At 37.7% G+C, this 17,252-nt stretch overlaps 1 protein-coding gene across 1 annotated transcript in view; it reads left to right on the top strand.

Annotated features, from left to right (window-relative positions):
• Nucleotides 1–17,252, top strand: part of LOC109544095 (netrin-1) — a 101,017-nt gene that overhangs the window by 64,960 nt on the left and 18,805 nt on the right. Inside the window, exon 2 of the mRNA XM_019914135.2 lies at nucleotides 4,125–4,313. Coding sequence (XP_019769694.1) covers nucleotides 4,125–4,313 — 189 coding nt within the window. The remainder of the gene's footprint in view (nucleotides 1–4,124; nucleotides 4,314–17,252) is intronic.

Raw genomic sequence — 17,252 nt, forward strand, 5'->3', positions numbered from 1 at the left:
TCCGCTGAAGTCAAGTCAATATTGATGGTTTGCCGATGCATGTGCAAAACCATCCCGTATTTTGTCTCGAACATATTCATGTCATATAAAAGCAGCCGCATTTCCGATTACGTGATTGTTTGCCCAAAAGAAATCGATAGATTTTAATATACTCGGCCTGATGCTTGGCAAACAGAATGTTATTGTCTCTAATGGAGATCCCGGATTCTTGTCCTGGGGGACGAAAGACGGATCTCTCCGGTTAAACTGAGCCAATTCCGCATGTGGAAGTCCCCAGTCAAAAGATGGAAAATCCAATATAAATACGAGAATCTGCGTTGTTGTCGACTGAATCCATGTCAAATTTCAGATAACAAAGGGCTGAAATCCCTCACTTAGTTCAACTGTTATACCAGTTGAAGTCGTCACCCTATGGCAAATAGCGTCTATGTTCATCCCTCCCGATAGAGAGGCTTAAAAGTAAAATAAAACGGCAAACAAACAGTAATTTGTTGCGACTAGTGCAGTGGAAAATTAAGCGAATTGAATCGACAAATAACAAAACGACGGTTCCGCAGCTTGAGGATGAATAATAGAAGAAACGTAGCCCCGGCGTAATCGGAATCCAAAATAAATTAACCCTTACTAGATTAAACCAGAGGGTGTATAAATGCGTGTATCTCCCCTTGCTCCTAATATTGGGCACGCATAGGCGTACTTCTCTAATCGCAATTTTCCTCATTTCCCTTTTGTTCACACAGGTTTATTTGGGAGGAAGCGTTGAAGTTGCTCTGGCAAATGAAGGATTGTCCTCAAAAAACTTGGATTTTATGATAAAATTGCACTACTAGAAAATTAATTTCCCTAACACACTTTCCTTCAGAACCAATTTCCAAAATGAGTGATTAGCAGCGATCTTTAAGTAGATTAAAACTGACTCCGTCAGCCTTGGGAGTTTCATTTTTGATGTAATTTTCTGCAATATTTTAAGAAAAGTTAATTGCTTCAGCACACTTTTCTGGTCGTTAATAAGAACTTCGTTTCCAACGCCTTTCCTTAGTAATATTGTGAAATATTTGCTCGCTTTAGTTGGAAATTGGCTTTCTGTGGACTTTTTTGTGCGGCTTTTTATTTTTTTGACCATGTAATTCTGAGTCGCATTTCCGAATGTGAGTTTAATCAGTCAATAATTCACATGACTTCAGCTGTATCTGACCTAATTGTCGCTTCAGTTGAGTATCTGGTTCCTTAAGAATCAAATTTTCTATAGATTTTTACTTTTGCGCCATGATCTTCTGATATCTGTTTTTGAAAAAAGTACTTTTGATCCCGGAATGCGTGCATCGGCAATGGATAAATAAATCTCCAAAGCATTTGTGGAGGGAACCACTTATTTCGAGCAACTGGTGCCTTCGTGATCAAATGTTAAACTTTTCACACTTTTGAGTGGGTTTTTTTCTCCGTTACGCTGCTTTTTTTTACAACAATTTCAGTTACAATTAGACTTTCAGGCGGTCATTGCTTGAAACTAGACCTGGAAGAAAATGTCGGCCTAATGTTTCGCGAGCACGAGAGGCACGCATCTTCAGAGGTGGTTTGCTCGGCGCAGCAACAGTTTATAAATTGGGCTTCAGTGATTTTGGTTTCAGTCGAGCCTCTGGTTTCTTCCGAAGGAATTTTAAAACTTTGGGCTGTTGGTGATGGCTTTTGTTTTCGCACCATGTTCTTCTGAAGCACGTGCCTGAAGACCTTAGCGATCAGAATGCAATCGATYAAGGAGCTTCGGAGCATTTGTGGTGTGACTCGTATTTTACCTCAAACCTAGATGATTCAGAAACAATTCCTGAAATTTGGGTACTTTTTGTGCTGGTTTTCATTTTTGCACCATGTTCTTCTGAAGRATCGCTTTAGGCATCAAGATGTGAGCTTCATCAGTCAACAAATTAGGCTTCCGTGTATTTGCGTTGCGATTTTCGCTTCACTTGAGTCTTTAGTTCCTTCAAAGATTTTTTTAAAGAATGTAGTTTTTGCGCCGTTATCTTCTGATCCCCAGTAAAGAAAGTTTCAAGACACTTGGGTACTGGTTTCCTCATTATAAAATCTTTAAATGTTGTCACTTCTATTTCCAAAATGAGTGTTTCGATCGTGCCATCTTTAAGTMGATTAAAACATAACGTTTTATGTAGTTTTGAGTAATATTTCACGAAAAGTTAATTGCTTTTCCTTTACTTTGAGAAATATTGCAAACTTTTTGCTCGTTTTAGTTGGCAATTGGCTTTCTGTGGCTTTTGGACATTTTTTCTGCGGGTGTCTATTTTTGCAGCTGTTTTCCTGAAGAATCGCTTCGGACAGTTGAGCACCCGGTTGCTTTGGAATTAAATGTCAAACTTTCGTTTATAAATTTAATTTTTCTGGTGCTTGTTGTTGAAGAAGCACTTCTGATGTCGCTTCAAGCAACAATTCCTCTGATAAACATGTTTTAACCAACCAGTGTTTTTTCTAAGGAAAAGCGCCTAAAAATCATCTAGTACAGGTGAAACCACATAGCAAAACGAAGACAAAGTAGTGGTAAAGTTCAACACGCTTTCAGCCCTTTGTAAAACGGCAAACGCACACCCTTGACCATCATAATGTTGACGACTGAGGAGAGATTAATGATGGTACAAAATAAATGACTGCATGCACTCCGGGGATTTGTGCTAATGACGTGGCTTTATGCAGGATTAAAATAATTAGAGAGCCTCGAATTCCCCATATAGAGGCAAACCTTTGCTATGGTATGTCGGCTGATTAATGAATAAGGAGAAGCGCTTCAACGCAGCCGAAAAAATGCCTACACTTCAATATTGGACATTAAGTATTCGCAATTATTGTATAGTTGATTATTCAGTATTGTCGGTGATGGAGCGAAGAAGTGATTCTTCTGCTTTTATCGATAGGGTTACTCATATTAACAGTAAACTGTCCTAATTAGCGCTTTGGTGCAAGGAGTTAATTGTCGATCAAATTCTCATGCAGCCAATTAAGAGGCTGACGGCTTGATTTTTAAGTTTGTCTTCGTTTCTCTTCTGTTTTCTTTCATCATTTACCGCTTCGGCTTGCAACTGCTCTTCACACAGGTGGAAAAGTTTGCACTTTGCCTGCCTTGAAGCTGCTTCAACAGCTTGCAAACAAACAGGCAAAGGAATGGTACATTTTAAGGGTAACGTCTAAACAAGCTAATTCCGTCTGCGTTAAGAAGGGGCACGAGCCAAGAAATGATCTCATCTCGAGTTTCAGCGTCCAAATTAGCTTTTTGTACTTCTAAAGCTCGCGCTGTAGGGTTTAGTAAGCAGACAGGTCGTAAAACGATAGGGATTAGCGGATACCTGAACGTCACCATTCATTAGTTGTTTGTTTTTTCCTTGGGAATCCCGATTTCAAATTGCGTCCTTCCAGGTGAGGGCAACTTTCAGTATTAAGCTGTGTCTAACAGCCAGACAACGCAGCTTCTTCATTTGCAATTGAGTTTCCATACAGACAGGAACTTTTTCTACAGTTTCGGCTCGTCCATTAAGCGTACACCCCAATTACGAACACTTTGCATAAGTAATTTCTAATTGTCGTCTACAGAAACTATCAGAAACCTGTCGGCCACTTGTATCAAATGGAAGTTGCAAATTCAGTTAGGCGGTTAATCAATTCCGGTAAACTTTGCATTTAATAGTGCTCTCGACTGTCTGCAGGAGCCAAAATGGAAACGCAGGCAGGAAATTGATGACCAAAGCTTTGGCATTCCAATAAGCAATCAACGCTAATGCTTGATTAACTGTAGGCGAAGGAAACGGCTGTACAAATTGCCACACTTTAAGTGGGAGCTAGGGAATTTTTTGCGGGTTTGATTAGGGCAATTAGAACGAGATGTAAACTGTAGAACTTCGAGGGTCTTTAAGAGTTGGAAATTTTTGCTTCCGATTTCTTGAAGATTAAAAAATGCCCATCCAGTCCAATGTTGCCCTTATTTCTTAAGACGTTAAAATCTGCTGATGATAACTGCGATCAAATACTTCTTTACAAGACATGAGCTTGTGCAGGTCAGCTTGATGTTCAATAAATTGCGCAGCCGACTGTTTCTTCTGGAATGCTCATTAATTTTTTTGTTTCAGCTTGCGAATGCAACCAGCATGCTCGTAGATGCAGATTCAACATGGAACTGTACAAATTGTCCGGAAGAACTTCGGGAGGTGTGTGTCTCAAGTGCCGGCATTTCACCGCAGGAAGACATTGCCACTATTGCCGCGAAGGTTATTATCGAGACCCCACTAAGGCCATTACTCATCGCAAGGCATGCAAACGTAAGTGAAACTTTGCATTTTTTGCTGCCAAAACTACGCTTTTTTTCAAATATTCCAAGAAAAGTCGCTCGGGTAAATCTACGAAAAATCTCGCTATGAAAACTTTTCATTTATCGCTCCAAGCCGCACTAGCGCGTCCCGTTATGGACGTTATGGATGCCCGGCCTCTCCAATTTGCAAGATAAAAGCAAATAAATCAACAATTACTTTCAAGATTGCTTGAATTCTAAGTCGCACTATAAGATCCCAGCTGGGCTGAATAGAGCCAACAACGAAAACGTGCAAAACTGGCATAAATCACAAACAAATCCCCTGATTTATCGTACGACTGCATTTGATAATAATATGGCTGTTCTCTAGCCCAAGTGGGCCGAACCTCGACGGCATCGCTAATTAATTAACAAAGACATAAATAATAATTTTAATTAGTGTTGCGACATTATTTAATTGCAGTTTGTCAGTTTCGATGTGTTTTCAATGTGCACTTGGATGCGGAAAAAGAGCGACCGTGTCAGGGTTAAGATGTTACAAACGTTAAGCAAAAGTGATTGTTTTGAAATTCCGTTTTAGTAGAAAGCAGATTAGTTAATGAGGTTAATTGTTAGGGGTCTTGTGAGTTCATACTTTCAACAAACTACGAGCAACAATGATTCCCAATGTTTCGACTAGCCAAAGAGTTCACGAACATTTAAAGTCGATCTTAATCCAAATTATCACCAAAAAAATGACTGGTTTACATTTTCACATCGTCTTCAGCTCTAAACATTTCCATGAATATCAAATAACCAAATTCACTTGCGCAATCGCTCACTTCACTGAACCTCTGGTAAAACTACAAACTTCAATTGATTTTCTCCTTAAATTACTCGATAGTGTAATTAAATAGTCAATAAAAGGCAGCAAGCAATTTAAATGCGATCGCATCTGATTAAAATGCGATCTCTATCTTGATCGAAACGGACATTTAATCTTATTAATCAAACCATATGTAAGGTGGTACCTCGAGTTCAAAACACATGATAGATTGGTTCCAAAAGGAAATCGATTTTGTAGAACATATTAAATTATAGGTAATACATCAGTTAGACACACTGCTCCTTTTTTCAGCGGTTGAACATGCTGCGTAGATCATAAAACTTGTTTAGTTTGCTCATGGCTTGCCATGCAGTAATAATCTTCCAAATATTTTTCCTTTTGTCCCCATTCTGCTTCCAAAGAGGCAAATTATTGTTTCCATGAAGCTTGAAGCGAGTGGAACAAGGCAGACGCGTGAATGCGTGTATTGGACAAGGAATGCATTGTATTACAAGCTTCGCATTCTCTTTCCAACACACTAATCCGGACAACTGCCTTTTCCCACTCATTCGTCCGTAGAGTTTCCATCCTTATATCGGCTAGTTAATGTGTTTATCTGCTTGGTAAAATCAAAGTCTAAGCGTTTGTTTTTTTCTCATCGCTTTCTTTAAATGCGCTATTATTTCCAGGGCAGCCTTTATACAACTGAGCTTTTTAACTTGATTTCGCACGTTTCTCAACAGTGGCTTTCATTTTAAAAGCAGTAAATTTCCTTTTTTCCCAACTGTAGATTTAGCGTCCCTTTAACGTCGCGAAAGATACGCAATTTATTTTCCAGACTCCGGTAATCTCTACAATCCATTAAAATAAAATATATCTTCAGGTTGACGCCCGAGAACCGGAAAGTTCTTTTAATGGTAATTTTCTAATTAACGAGATAATTTTCGAATCTTTTCGTCGCAGAAACGAGGTGGCTTAAACAGCAGAAAGAGAGCATTATAATAAAATATCGGGAGGGGATTTTGTGCCCAGAGAATTTATCGGTTCGGAAAATACTTTGTTGTAATTAATTCAATATCAGTTTAGTTTGCTCGATGAAAGTCCGATTTGCGAAGGACTTAATCTGAATTAGACTAATTGTCTGTAATTGCTGGCACTTTTCCAAATTTATTACCCTACTTTGGCTTGATAATGCTGGCAATTTGCGTTTGCTTAGCGTATTTATGACCGATAGTATTTCAGTTTGCGCATACGTTAAAGCAAAACGTGTTGATTGGGTAAATAAACAACAGTTATCAATGTAAATTTGTTTGAAAAGAAGCCAATTATATTTAAAAAAGACGCCATTAAGGAATATCAAAATCTCCCCCTTGAATAATAGTTTCCCAGAATAGAAACCATCTAAGTTTGAAACCTCCAAAAACGCTTTAAGGTTGCATTTGAAGTGGGTGATTGATCCTTGATCCTTTGGGTCGTTAAAAATCTTTTTCTAAACACGTTTCCCAGTCAAGTGAGCCAAACTCGTCCTGATGGATTGAAAGTTTTCAAAAATTGACTCAAAATCGTTCAAAATATCCATCTGTACTGAAATAAACTTAATCTGAACGCAGATTCACGCAAAATTTTCCAAGAAAGCATCGCGTAGTGACTACAAACGAATCCCAAACAGCTTGGTTACGAATGGGGAATTTTCCGAAAATAAATCATTTTTCAAAAAGCCCAAACTCGCTTTATTCGGTTCAGGCAATCTGAAGGTTTGTGACAACCGAAATATCGGCAATTTAAGTGCGTAAACTTAGTTAATTTTATCAAACTTAGCTGGGTCATTTATTTTTCAACCTGTTGTCGATACTGGAAATTTAAAGAAATATTCGCACAATTCTTCCTCCGTTATTTTCAGGCATTTTTCTTTTTTTTTGCCCAAATTTGATACCCGCCTTGCAGTGCATTAAATTAGCTTTTCTCTTAGTCAAATATGATTTTTGCCACCGTTTTTCCGTAAAATCGCATAGAAAACTACCTGTTTTCCTGCCAACAGTTGTTCTGTCGACTTCGTCGTCCAAAATCTTCATAACTCATAAAAAATTGAGGTTTTTCAAAATTCAAAAAGACAAGAAAAGATCATTAAATTCTCTCAAAATTCTGTGTCTAATCGAATTTTGATATCCGGTGTTTTTTCTTCAGAAAAAAACTCAAAGGCTCAAGGCTGCAGACGTCGTCCGCTAGGTTTGAATGGGGCGATGACGGGGAGAAAATTATCTTTCTAATGAGGCCAAACGCGCCCGGATCGGAGTTGTCGTTTGAAAGATACTATATTTTTTTGGAATTTTGAAACTAAAAAAAAGCATAAAATAGAAAAAAGTTTTCAAGTGAGTTGCATTTAAGGTGCGCCAAGACAATTTTCTCCTCAAAACTGCCCAAACCTCCTGAAGGAAGCGCATTTTTCTTTCAAATGAGCCTAACCTCGTGCTGTTGGCTTGAGCCGTTTAGAAGAGGCACCCATGGAAAACTGTCGTTAATTGGGCTCGAGTTAAAGCGCGAAATTTTACGCAAATTTTCCGAAATTTTTCCAAGAATACGCTCTCTAGAGACCGGATATACAGCAGTAGATCGGATGTAAATGGGAAGTTTTTTTAAATAAAAGCCCTTTCCAATGAGTCAAAACTCGCTCAATTCGGTTCAGTCAATCCGAAAAACCTTTTTGAGCAGCAAAAAATGTTTAATTTGCGTTCATCTTTTGCCAGTACCTTCCAGATCGGGGCCTTTGTTGGGAAGATACTAATTTCTTGAAAATGGCGCAACTTTCATTAGCACCAAAACATTTTTAACTTCAAAACTGCCCTCTGGAGACCGCATTTTTTGTCAAAACTTCTGGGTGGTTACATAATTTTTTTCTAAACAACTTTTTTCAAAAGAGCGCAGCTTCGTTGGCTTGAACCGTTTGGGAGATACATTTTTTTGGAAAAAGTTGAAATTATGCAAAAATTGAAACACCCTGAAAATCAAAAGTATAAGTGTTTCAGTAGCCATTGATCTATTTTCGGAATCCAGTCGTTTTAAGAGCAGCATTTAACAATACGGACGGTAAAAATACGTTAAAGTCTCGACCTACATGAGAGCACTAATACTTGTACTTAAAAGTTAATGAAAGCGTGCTAAATGATGGAAACAAGTCTTGCTAAAGATCAAAGTAAATTTCTTGGCATCGAATCGAATTATCATTTTTCCATTTTGATCGAGTCGACTTAATAACTTATACTTACGGCGTAACCTTTCGTAAAGTAAGGCTGAAAAGGTCCGCTAATGGTTTTATTAAATTAATCAGATCGCGATCACTTGTTTTAATAAATTATTGCCCATGCCATGGGGGGAGATAAGAAATCGCGAGACTCTTTCTTATAAGGCCTGAATATCGTGTAAAAACCTAAAGTCGCATAATTTATTAAACTGAAATCACTCACTATGAGCATACCAACTGATCCGTCGATATTTTATCGTGTTGGGTGGCAAATGGAGAGCAACTGGTCACTGTTATTAAGTCGGGTTTGTACTTTTTTTCTCGATCCGGATAATGATGCGTGTTTTTCTCAAACAATTTTGCTCGTAAATAAAAACGTAATCAGAAAGTTGAGCAAGTTAACAGTTAATTTAAAAGAAAACTATTTTCTCGCCATGTTTATTAGCTTTCTGCTCGCTATTCCAGTCTTTAATTACTTCGTGTAACTTAATCTGATAAAATGTTAAACGTGGCAATGAAATGCCGTTCAGGCGCTTTGTTGGATTCTTCGTTACTTTTATGGCATAATTTGGAGACGGATCGGCGTTAAATCAGTGCCAACAGGTGGAAAACGTTATATTCCATCTCATCACTTAACTTGTGACTTGCAATCAATGTTCGTATGTTCAATTGAGTTTATCTGGTTTTTAACGCGTTTCGAAGCTTCTAGCTATTCAACAGATGTGATAGAAGTTAAGGGTTCGCGGTCTCAGAACCTGTCATGGATAATAAAAGAAGATCTCTTGGTTCAGCCTAATGGCAATGCCTGCGGTGGCCATGCATGATGAAAATATAATACAGCAAACATTTCACAATAGTAGCTGCAAGTCTGATTTATCTGTACGGGAACATTCCAAATGGGCCTGTCAAATCGATACTAATCTACATATTTCATCTGTCGGACGACTGTATTCTTTCTGATGCAACTCGCAGAACCGTACTGGTTCCTTTGAGCCTCAATTAATGCCCAGATTTATTTCGGTTTCTGCAAAAGTCTGGAAAGAAGCATTTGAATAAACTTTCAGCAGCTCTTTTAGTCAATTCCTATTCCCTCCAGTTTGGATCGTTTATCTGCTCTGAGGTCGCAAGTTTGGATCAGCTGCTGGGCACCCAATAAGAATGAGCAACACTGACTTTGATGATGAACCGTGGACATTTTCTAAACTCCTCTAGACAAAGGTTGATGAGAAAAGTTCTTTTTCGATCCAGTTTGGCTGTTTTGTGTGAATTCCCCTCCTGTATCGGGGCCAGATAAAGCATTGCCTCCTTTCTGAGCATTAACACGGAAGATAACTTAATTAATAAATTATACTACGTCTTTATATGCGGTCCCGGAAGATGATTGATGGGCCAAAATTCTTGAATGAGGGGCCGAATGATGTATAGATAGAAAATATACCTAGTAATGGCACGTAATGATAATGGCCAGATAAGTTGACCGATGAATGAGCAACATTAGGAGATACTGGGGGAATCAGAAATCGTCACCGTCATCTAGTTAAAAACTAAAAATATTGTTATTATATTCTTATCTTTCCTGGGTCACAGTGTAAAGTAAAAATTTTGAGTATCGTTTATTTAATTACGTTTCGGCGCGACAAAGCGCCATCATCAGATTTAAAATTTACACAAAATACAAACACCAAATTACATATATATATAAATAATCTTTATTTCCTACAGAAAAAGGCTATCGACCCAATCGGTCTTTGTGCCCTTGTTTAGTATATATGTGCCTTAGCCTAGCTTATTCTAAAATTAATTCCTATTCCTAACGTTCGTATAAATTAATCAGCTATACAAAGAAAATAAAAAAAAAGTAAAAAATCCTGGCTTACAAAACAAACAGATATTAGTCCTTAGTTCAGTTGCGTTTGTAGGTGTTCTAGTAAAGTATCTGTTGGGGAACGAAAACGGGAGTGTTACCAAATTACAATTAAAACCTGTTGTATAAAAACTATAACTTATAAGGTGTTAAAACATTCATCAGTTCTTGGGGAAAAGTTCTTCCTTTTGCGAGAGCAAAACATTTGAAAAACTTACCGAATGATTGGTAAATATTAACGCTCTTTTAGGTATTTGCCGTCTTGAAACCTTAAATTTGTCTGAATTATTTTCTACAGACAGACAAATCTAGGGTTTCAAGAAGGCAAAGACCTAAAAGAACGTTAATATTTACCCATCATGAGGTAAGTTTTCAAATGTTTTGCTCTACCAAAAGGAAGAATTTCTTCCCCCCAGAACTGATGAATGTTTTAACGCTTTATAAATTATAGTTTTTATACAACATGTTTTAATTGTGAATTGGAGTTTGTAGGTTGTGTAAATTTTAAATCTGATGATGGCGCTATTGTCGCGCCGAAACGTAATTAAATAAACGATACTCAAAATTCTTACTTCACACTTTGACTGAGACCCAGGAAAGACAAGAATATAATAAAGAGTACACGCAGTCAGGAAAATAAAACAGAATAAAAATATTGTTGCGTCTATCTATGGTTTATTCTGCGTAAATTTTGCATTCAGGCCATGTAGAACAAAAAAACATGGGTTTTGTGGGGGACTTAAGCAATTAAATTCAAAAAATGTATTGATACTTTAACATTCAAGAAGAACCATTAAGAATTAGTCGACAAACCATATATTTATTACTTGAAAAATGTAAATATATGTTTCCATTATGCTCAAACGAATCATAAAATGCACGGTAATCTTGCTCTATCGTGTTTTTTATTGAGTGAAAGTGATAAAATGTTTCTTGTTTTATGTTCAATTTATTTTTATATGGTCTTGGGCGATTTCCCATTTTTGTAAGTTTCATATTTTTCATTATTCCAATAGAAAACGTTATAAATTGTTCAGAATATTCTAGTTTAAATTCGTTTTAGGGCTCTTAAATTCTGAGCAGGAAATAAGGCCTAGAGAAATCTTTAAAATAACTGTGTTTTAGATATTGGAGTTCGTAGGGTTTTGATGCATTTCTGGTGGCTGGCACATTTCTAACTCTACCAGATATTTTTCTTTGAATGGAAGACTCCTTTTCAACAGACTCTGATCGACAGTAAATTCAGGCTCTTCAGCTTAGAAGCAGTTATATTAATTATTAATAAATTAGGATCGTTTTCAACYTCGAATCAAAAGATCSAAAGCCTTTAATGACTTTCCGAGAGCGTTCCAAATATTGTTTTACAAACTCTAACTCTCTCTTTGTTTGCATTTGAAAAATACTTCTGTGGGTAGTTTTTTTTTGCTTTAACCGACATTTTTACCGTCATTCTTACTAAATCATAACCCGTTGCATTTTCCCGTTCCTCTTACCTTTGTATTTTTTCGTTTGTGCAAAACTCTCTTCTTCGTCATAGTTGTCATCTCCATTATTTTCACTTCTTCCATTTGGTCGAGGAATTTTCTTCTTACCTGTATTCACTTTCAGCTCTTTCATTATTTAAATTAATTTCGTTTAGTGTCTTTTTTGTTCAATTATTTCATTTGAATTATTTTTTGCGCTGCTGTAGTTATCATGTTTCAATTCATTGTTTATTATCCATTGCAAGGAATAGCATCATCATCTGTCTGCTCATCATGGTCAAAATTTAGGCTTTCAGCCAGTTCTTGATTATTACAATTTTTGGTTTAACAATCCATAAGAACTTTGCTTAAAATCTAAAGGTTTTTAAACTGAAATTGACGCTAAAAAGTTCAACTTTCTCGGTTTCATTAAACGTAAATATAACCAGTTTTCAACTAACTTTGGTCATCAAAAAACGATGACTGTGACGAAAGAAACCTGAAAATCTCTAACATTTCACCTGACAAATATCATCATCGTTCTCTACAATGATTCACTTGTCTTGACTTTGTAAATTTCAATTTGATGTTCCACCGAGACAACTTTATGGCACTCGGCGTTAGTTTGTGGGAAGCAATAAATTGGGAATAAACATGTTTCGCCGATTTGTATCGGAAAAGTATCTCCGCTTTACCACTTTTACGGTCCAATAACTGTTAGAACTGGCAGAAATAATGATCCTGATAAAGAGTTCGAAATGGTTTACATTTGCGTTTCTTTTCTAAGCCCGGTAATAATGCGAACTTCCTCTTCGACATCGTATCGGTACCTGTAAGCATTCCAGCTAATTCGCGAACCAAATGAGGTTTTTTGCGGTTGGTTTATTGAATTTGTGATGGCATAGTCCAGAAGAAGAAACAGAATATCTGCCTTCCTACGTTCACTTCGGAGGAACATTCCTCAGGAGTCATTTCATTCGAATTCCACAAATCTGACCACTTCAGCGACCCCACAAATCATGCTTATATGATCTTGCAAATCAGTGAATTTGAAAAGAAAAACGCTCTCTGCCGGCAAAAACATCTGGGTCGCACTGTGGCAAGTGCATATATTTCTTTCGTACAATAAATCTCGGCCAAACGAGTATGAATAACGTTCTGATTTTGATATGTTGACGTTTCGGTAATATCACTCCTTACATAGCGAAACTGCGTTATTATGTTTGCCCACAAATGTTATTGCGTGTTCGATTTGCCTTCAAGATTAATAATTGATACTGGGACCTGCCTTGTGCAGAAAACGCGATGTTTATGGCAATTTACAATTGATCTGTTCCATATGTTTGGGCAAGAAAGCGATTTCTTCAACGTTGAAAAATCCTCAGTTAGTTTTGCCACCGCGTAATCTGCGGAAATCGTTTGCTTGGAAAGTTTTCAGTTGGGGAAAAATAACAAAAAGCGTCAACAACTCCTCGGGAGATAATAAGTTTGCTGGCGATACTCTGTAAAAGCTCGCCCGTAACATCCCCGTCCTCTTTTTCATTAAAGACTATATAGAGGTATTGCTGCTCTCAGCTTCGGAAAAATTGCAGTGGCGCCTCATTTAACACTCCTTCGTCTGGTGGGAACTCCACGAAAATCCAGCTGAACGTGGGAGTAGCCCGATCAACGCGGGACTAGGGAATAGAGCGTCTTTGGCCAACTCTAGATCAAAGTCCTTTGCCTTTGCCTGGAAACCTTTGACGGGCTGTGAAGGGTCTTGCTCTAGCCAGAACGTTGAATCCAGTTGCAGAAACTACGGCACTGAACGAAGCGAACAAGCCAATAAGGCGTAACCAAACATCGGGAACGCATACGAGACCCCAGAGGCCATGTTCCTGAGTGGTCACTGATAGGGGTTGTTCTCCAGCTCCCAGTCTGGCAATAACAACTTCTCCCCCGAGGAGACCGCCGATTCTCCCAACAACATTGCTCGCCGTTTATCTGCATCAATTAACAAACGCTGACAGTGAAAATGGGATTTTGAATTCAGACAAACCGAATCGGGATTCGATCTGGAAAACTGCCCCCGCGGGATGCAGGTGCATTGGAACAACTACAATTTTCGTTCAGGAGCTGAGTTGCACTTTCCGCGGCGGATTCACGTAAAAGTGATGCGACTCTGAGCTTGTCTTTGAGCAGGGCTTTAGAATCAGCCGAATAATTGCGGTGTTTTATCTGTTTTTTTCGCAGGAAATGTTAGGGGGATGGAGAAAGTTAGTGCTGTTGAAAAATTAGTGGCTGCAAAGCTGCGGATGGCCTCTTCAGAGAAAGTAGTGCAATTTTCTCTCACTGTTCCACAACACTGAAATCAGACGGTTTAATTCTCCCATTTGAGAACTTGAACGAAATTAATGTTCATTTAACGACGTCCTAATGGGCCTTTTAAAACAGCAAAATAAACACAATAATGCAAAGCTTTTCGACTACTTTCCGAATTAGAAAATCCACCCCCTTGATGGTAAAAAGGCCAAGTTTAAATCAAGTTAAAATCGGAGCAGATTTGTATTCCCTTGATAAGTGACAACATAATCCTTTAATAACAGGGAAAGCTTTCAATTCGGCAGATTTCTGGATTTCTCTCGGGACGTGATGGACGGGACTTCGGCAACGTTTTGTGTTGTGATAAATTACGTATTCTAATGCATTTGAAATGTCGCCTTTGTGGAAGAAAAATCATCTTTATCTCAATCCTCTTAGAGTTGGATTGAAATGGTCCTTTGAAATTCACTGATTAGTTGATGAGCCCAGGCAGATTTTGCTCTTAAACAGTGTTCTTGCGAACAGGCTCATGCAGATGTTCCCACACCCCACACTAACGAGCCGCGGGTTTTAACATTCTCAAAAATCAGAGACCATTTGTTTCGTACAGTCATTAGACTGTGCATATTTCATTCATGCAACAAAATGATAAACTCTTCATTTCCATTCATCCAGCGCCATAATTTGTACCAGTGGGTGTTCGCACTTTAGCACGGTCGGTACTAAATAAATCAGTTTTCCAATGACTTCGGTATCGGGGCAGATTATTTATTTGTGCATACAATTCGCCGGAATTAGTTCGACCCCATTGGTCAACGTCATCATACAAGCTTTATCATCTAACATGCTTTTATGCAGATACATTTAACAGACTTTATCAAGTTCTGGTCACTTAAATCAGCTACTTTTTTCAAATTTATTTTTGCGACTGCGTGTAATTGCTATTATATTTTTTCTTTTCTGGGTTATTCAAAACAAACCCATAATTGGGACACATTAGATTCTTTCTAGGCTTGGATGTCTTCAAAACCTCACATTTGTTTGAATTATTCTGAAATAAATGTGAGGTTTTGAAGACGGCCAAGCCTAGAAAGAATCTAATGTTTCTCAATTATGGGTTTGTTTTGAATTTTAAATCTGATGATGGCGCTGTTGTCTCGCCGAAACGTAAAAATATGAAATAAACGATACGAATAATTTTATTTCACCTTTTGGTTTTTTCAAGTCAAATTTTGGTTCTTTGGAAGCAACCCCGCTTTCCTTCTTGGCTCCATTTGCCATTTGCATTTCCCGAAAATGTAAACTCGGGAGGAAACTGGAAGTTGAAACGATGAGGATTCGTTTACCTCGGATAAAGTTAATTTGATGCCCTGTTCAAAAGATCGCGCCGTATGGTTGATGTTGATGCTGCTCCGTTCATTTGATATGGTGAAATTGCTCCTAATGCCTCTTGGATAGTCGTTCTATTGGAAATTCCTAACCGATATATCGGGAACTTTTGAATTTATTTTGCGAATTGGCGGCTTTTGTTATCAACCGCTTTGCTGTAAGCGTCTTCTAATCTCATTCTGTTGATCCGACGATATTTTTTCACTTTGTTATTCGTTTAATTGGTGTTTTTTCTTCGCTGTGTGTGTGACGCTTAAACAAATTCCTGACTAGTTTGAGATATAACGGTGCCCGAGCCTACCAAAATTCAATTTCATGCCCATTTTAATAAGTCATTTGTAAAGTGGCTGTATCAGATAACACATGCTCTATCTGATAATCAGATAACCTTAAGAGACACGGAGGAACGTCGGTTTTACATCGATAATTATGAAGTATCGTGAGGATTTTGTGTACTGGTTTTCAGCTAGATCTTGTCGTCGATACTACTGTCCATGTTTCAGTGTCCGCTTTCTCTTCTGGCTGTTTCGTAGATACAGGAAATGGGGAAATTGATAATATATCATTGAAAGAACGTGGCGTGTATTTAGCAGAATTGCCAATGGCCAAAATCACATTTGCCTTCTAGTATTTTACAGCTTTCCTCTTCTTCAATAATTCTACAGGCTATTTCAAGAGATTGAGTTTGTTGAGCTGATGCATAGATAAAACGGCGTTAAGTTGGCTTCGATTACTGCATTTTATCTTTGGAACTGAGTTGTTTTCAGGTGCTGTGAAGATAGGTTGGACTTCATTGAGAAACCGTTACGAATGCCTTAAGGCTACGGCCAAAGTAACTAAAATAATGTACATCGAATAATCGTGTTTGATTTTACTAGTACTAAGCAACTAAAGATACTTAAGATTGAGACTGAGCATAACTCGTGTGATTTAAGTGGAGTCTACAAATAATAAACTAACACGTAAACAGCATATTGAAATTGTACAGGTTTGGAAGAGGTTTTCGGGAATTTTTCAAAGAAATCAACATTCACATTCACATGTTGGAATGTGATTAAAATGTGACCATGTCGAATCGAAGTTTCGAAAACAATGGGCCCTGAACACCTGAAAACCTGTCCAACTCCTTGGTCGTTCAAAGATGGCCATAAATATCCCAGAGGAGCGTCAATCCGCCTGGAATGTTTCTCGATTTTTTCATTCAACGTCCAGATTAGGGCCTAAGAAATCTTCAATTTTGGCGTTCAGTTTTGGAACGTTTTCTGGTCGATTAGCCAGGAAATGTTGGAAATATTTGTCCCAAAACAAGGTTCCAGGTGTGGTTGCTATTTAGACCATAGAGTAATATAATTCCGGAAACCACTTAATCTTTCCCTCTGCAACGAACCAAATATGGTACCCCTCATATGCAAATTATATGCGAAATAAAGCGAAAATAAAACCCGATAAATCAAATGTCACACGATATTATCGGTGCCTTGTAGTCATTTGTTTGGCAATATTTTATCATTATTATCTTGTGGTTTGTTATCAAGGTGCAGAGCCAATTTTGTTGTCAATTTTTCGAAATCACTCAATATTTCAACGCCTTAAAATAGGACATGAAAGCTGATTGATTTCAGCTTCTTATCAACTGTTTAAGCGATTTAGTCAATTGAATACATATAAAAGTTTGTTAATTTTATTGAGGACATTTTTGTGCCATCCCAAGTTAGTTTTAGATAAGTTCTATATGGTTGAGGTGGATTCATTTTTTTCTTGGTTTTCAAACTGCTTTGTAGATAAGTTCTATACTGTTGAGGCGGATTCATTTTTTACAAACTTCTTTTTGGGTATTTCGCCTCAAAAATTTTTGTCTTTAAAAAAGACAGAATTTCCTCACGTCTTTT

Source organism: Dendroctonus ponderosae, unplaced genomic scaffold (genome assembly GCF_020466585.1).
Source record: "Dendroctonus ponderosae isolate FM_Combo_2020 unplaced genomic scaffold, Dpon_F_20191213v2 Dpon_F_20191213_4, whole genome shotgun sequence".
NCBI lineage: Eukaryota > Metazoa > Arthropoda > Insecta > Coleoptera > Curculionidae > Dendroctonus > Dendroctonus ponderosae.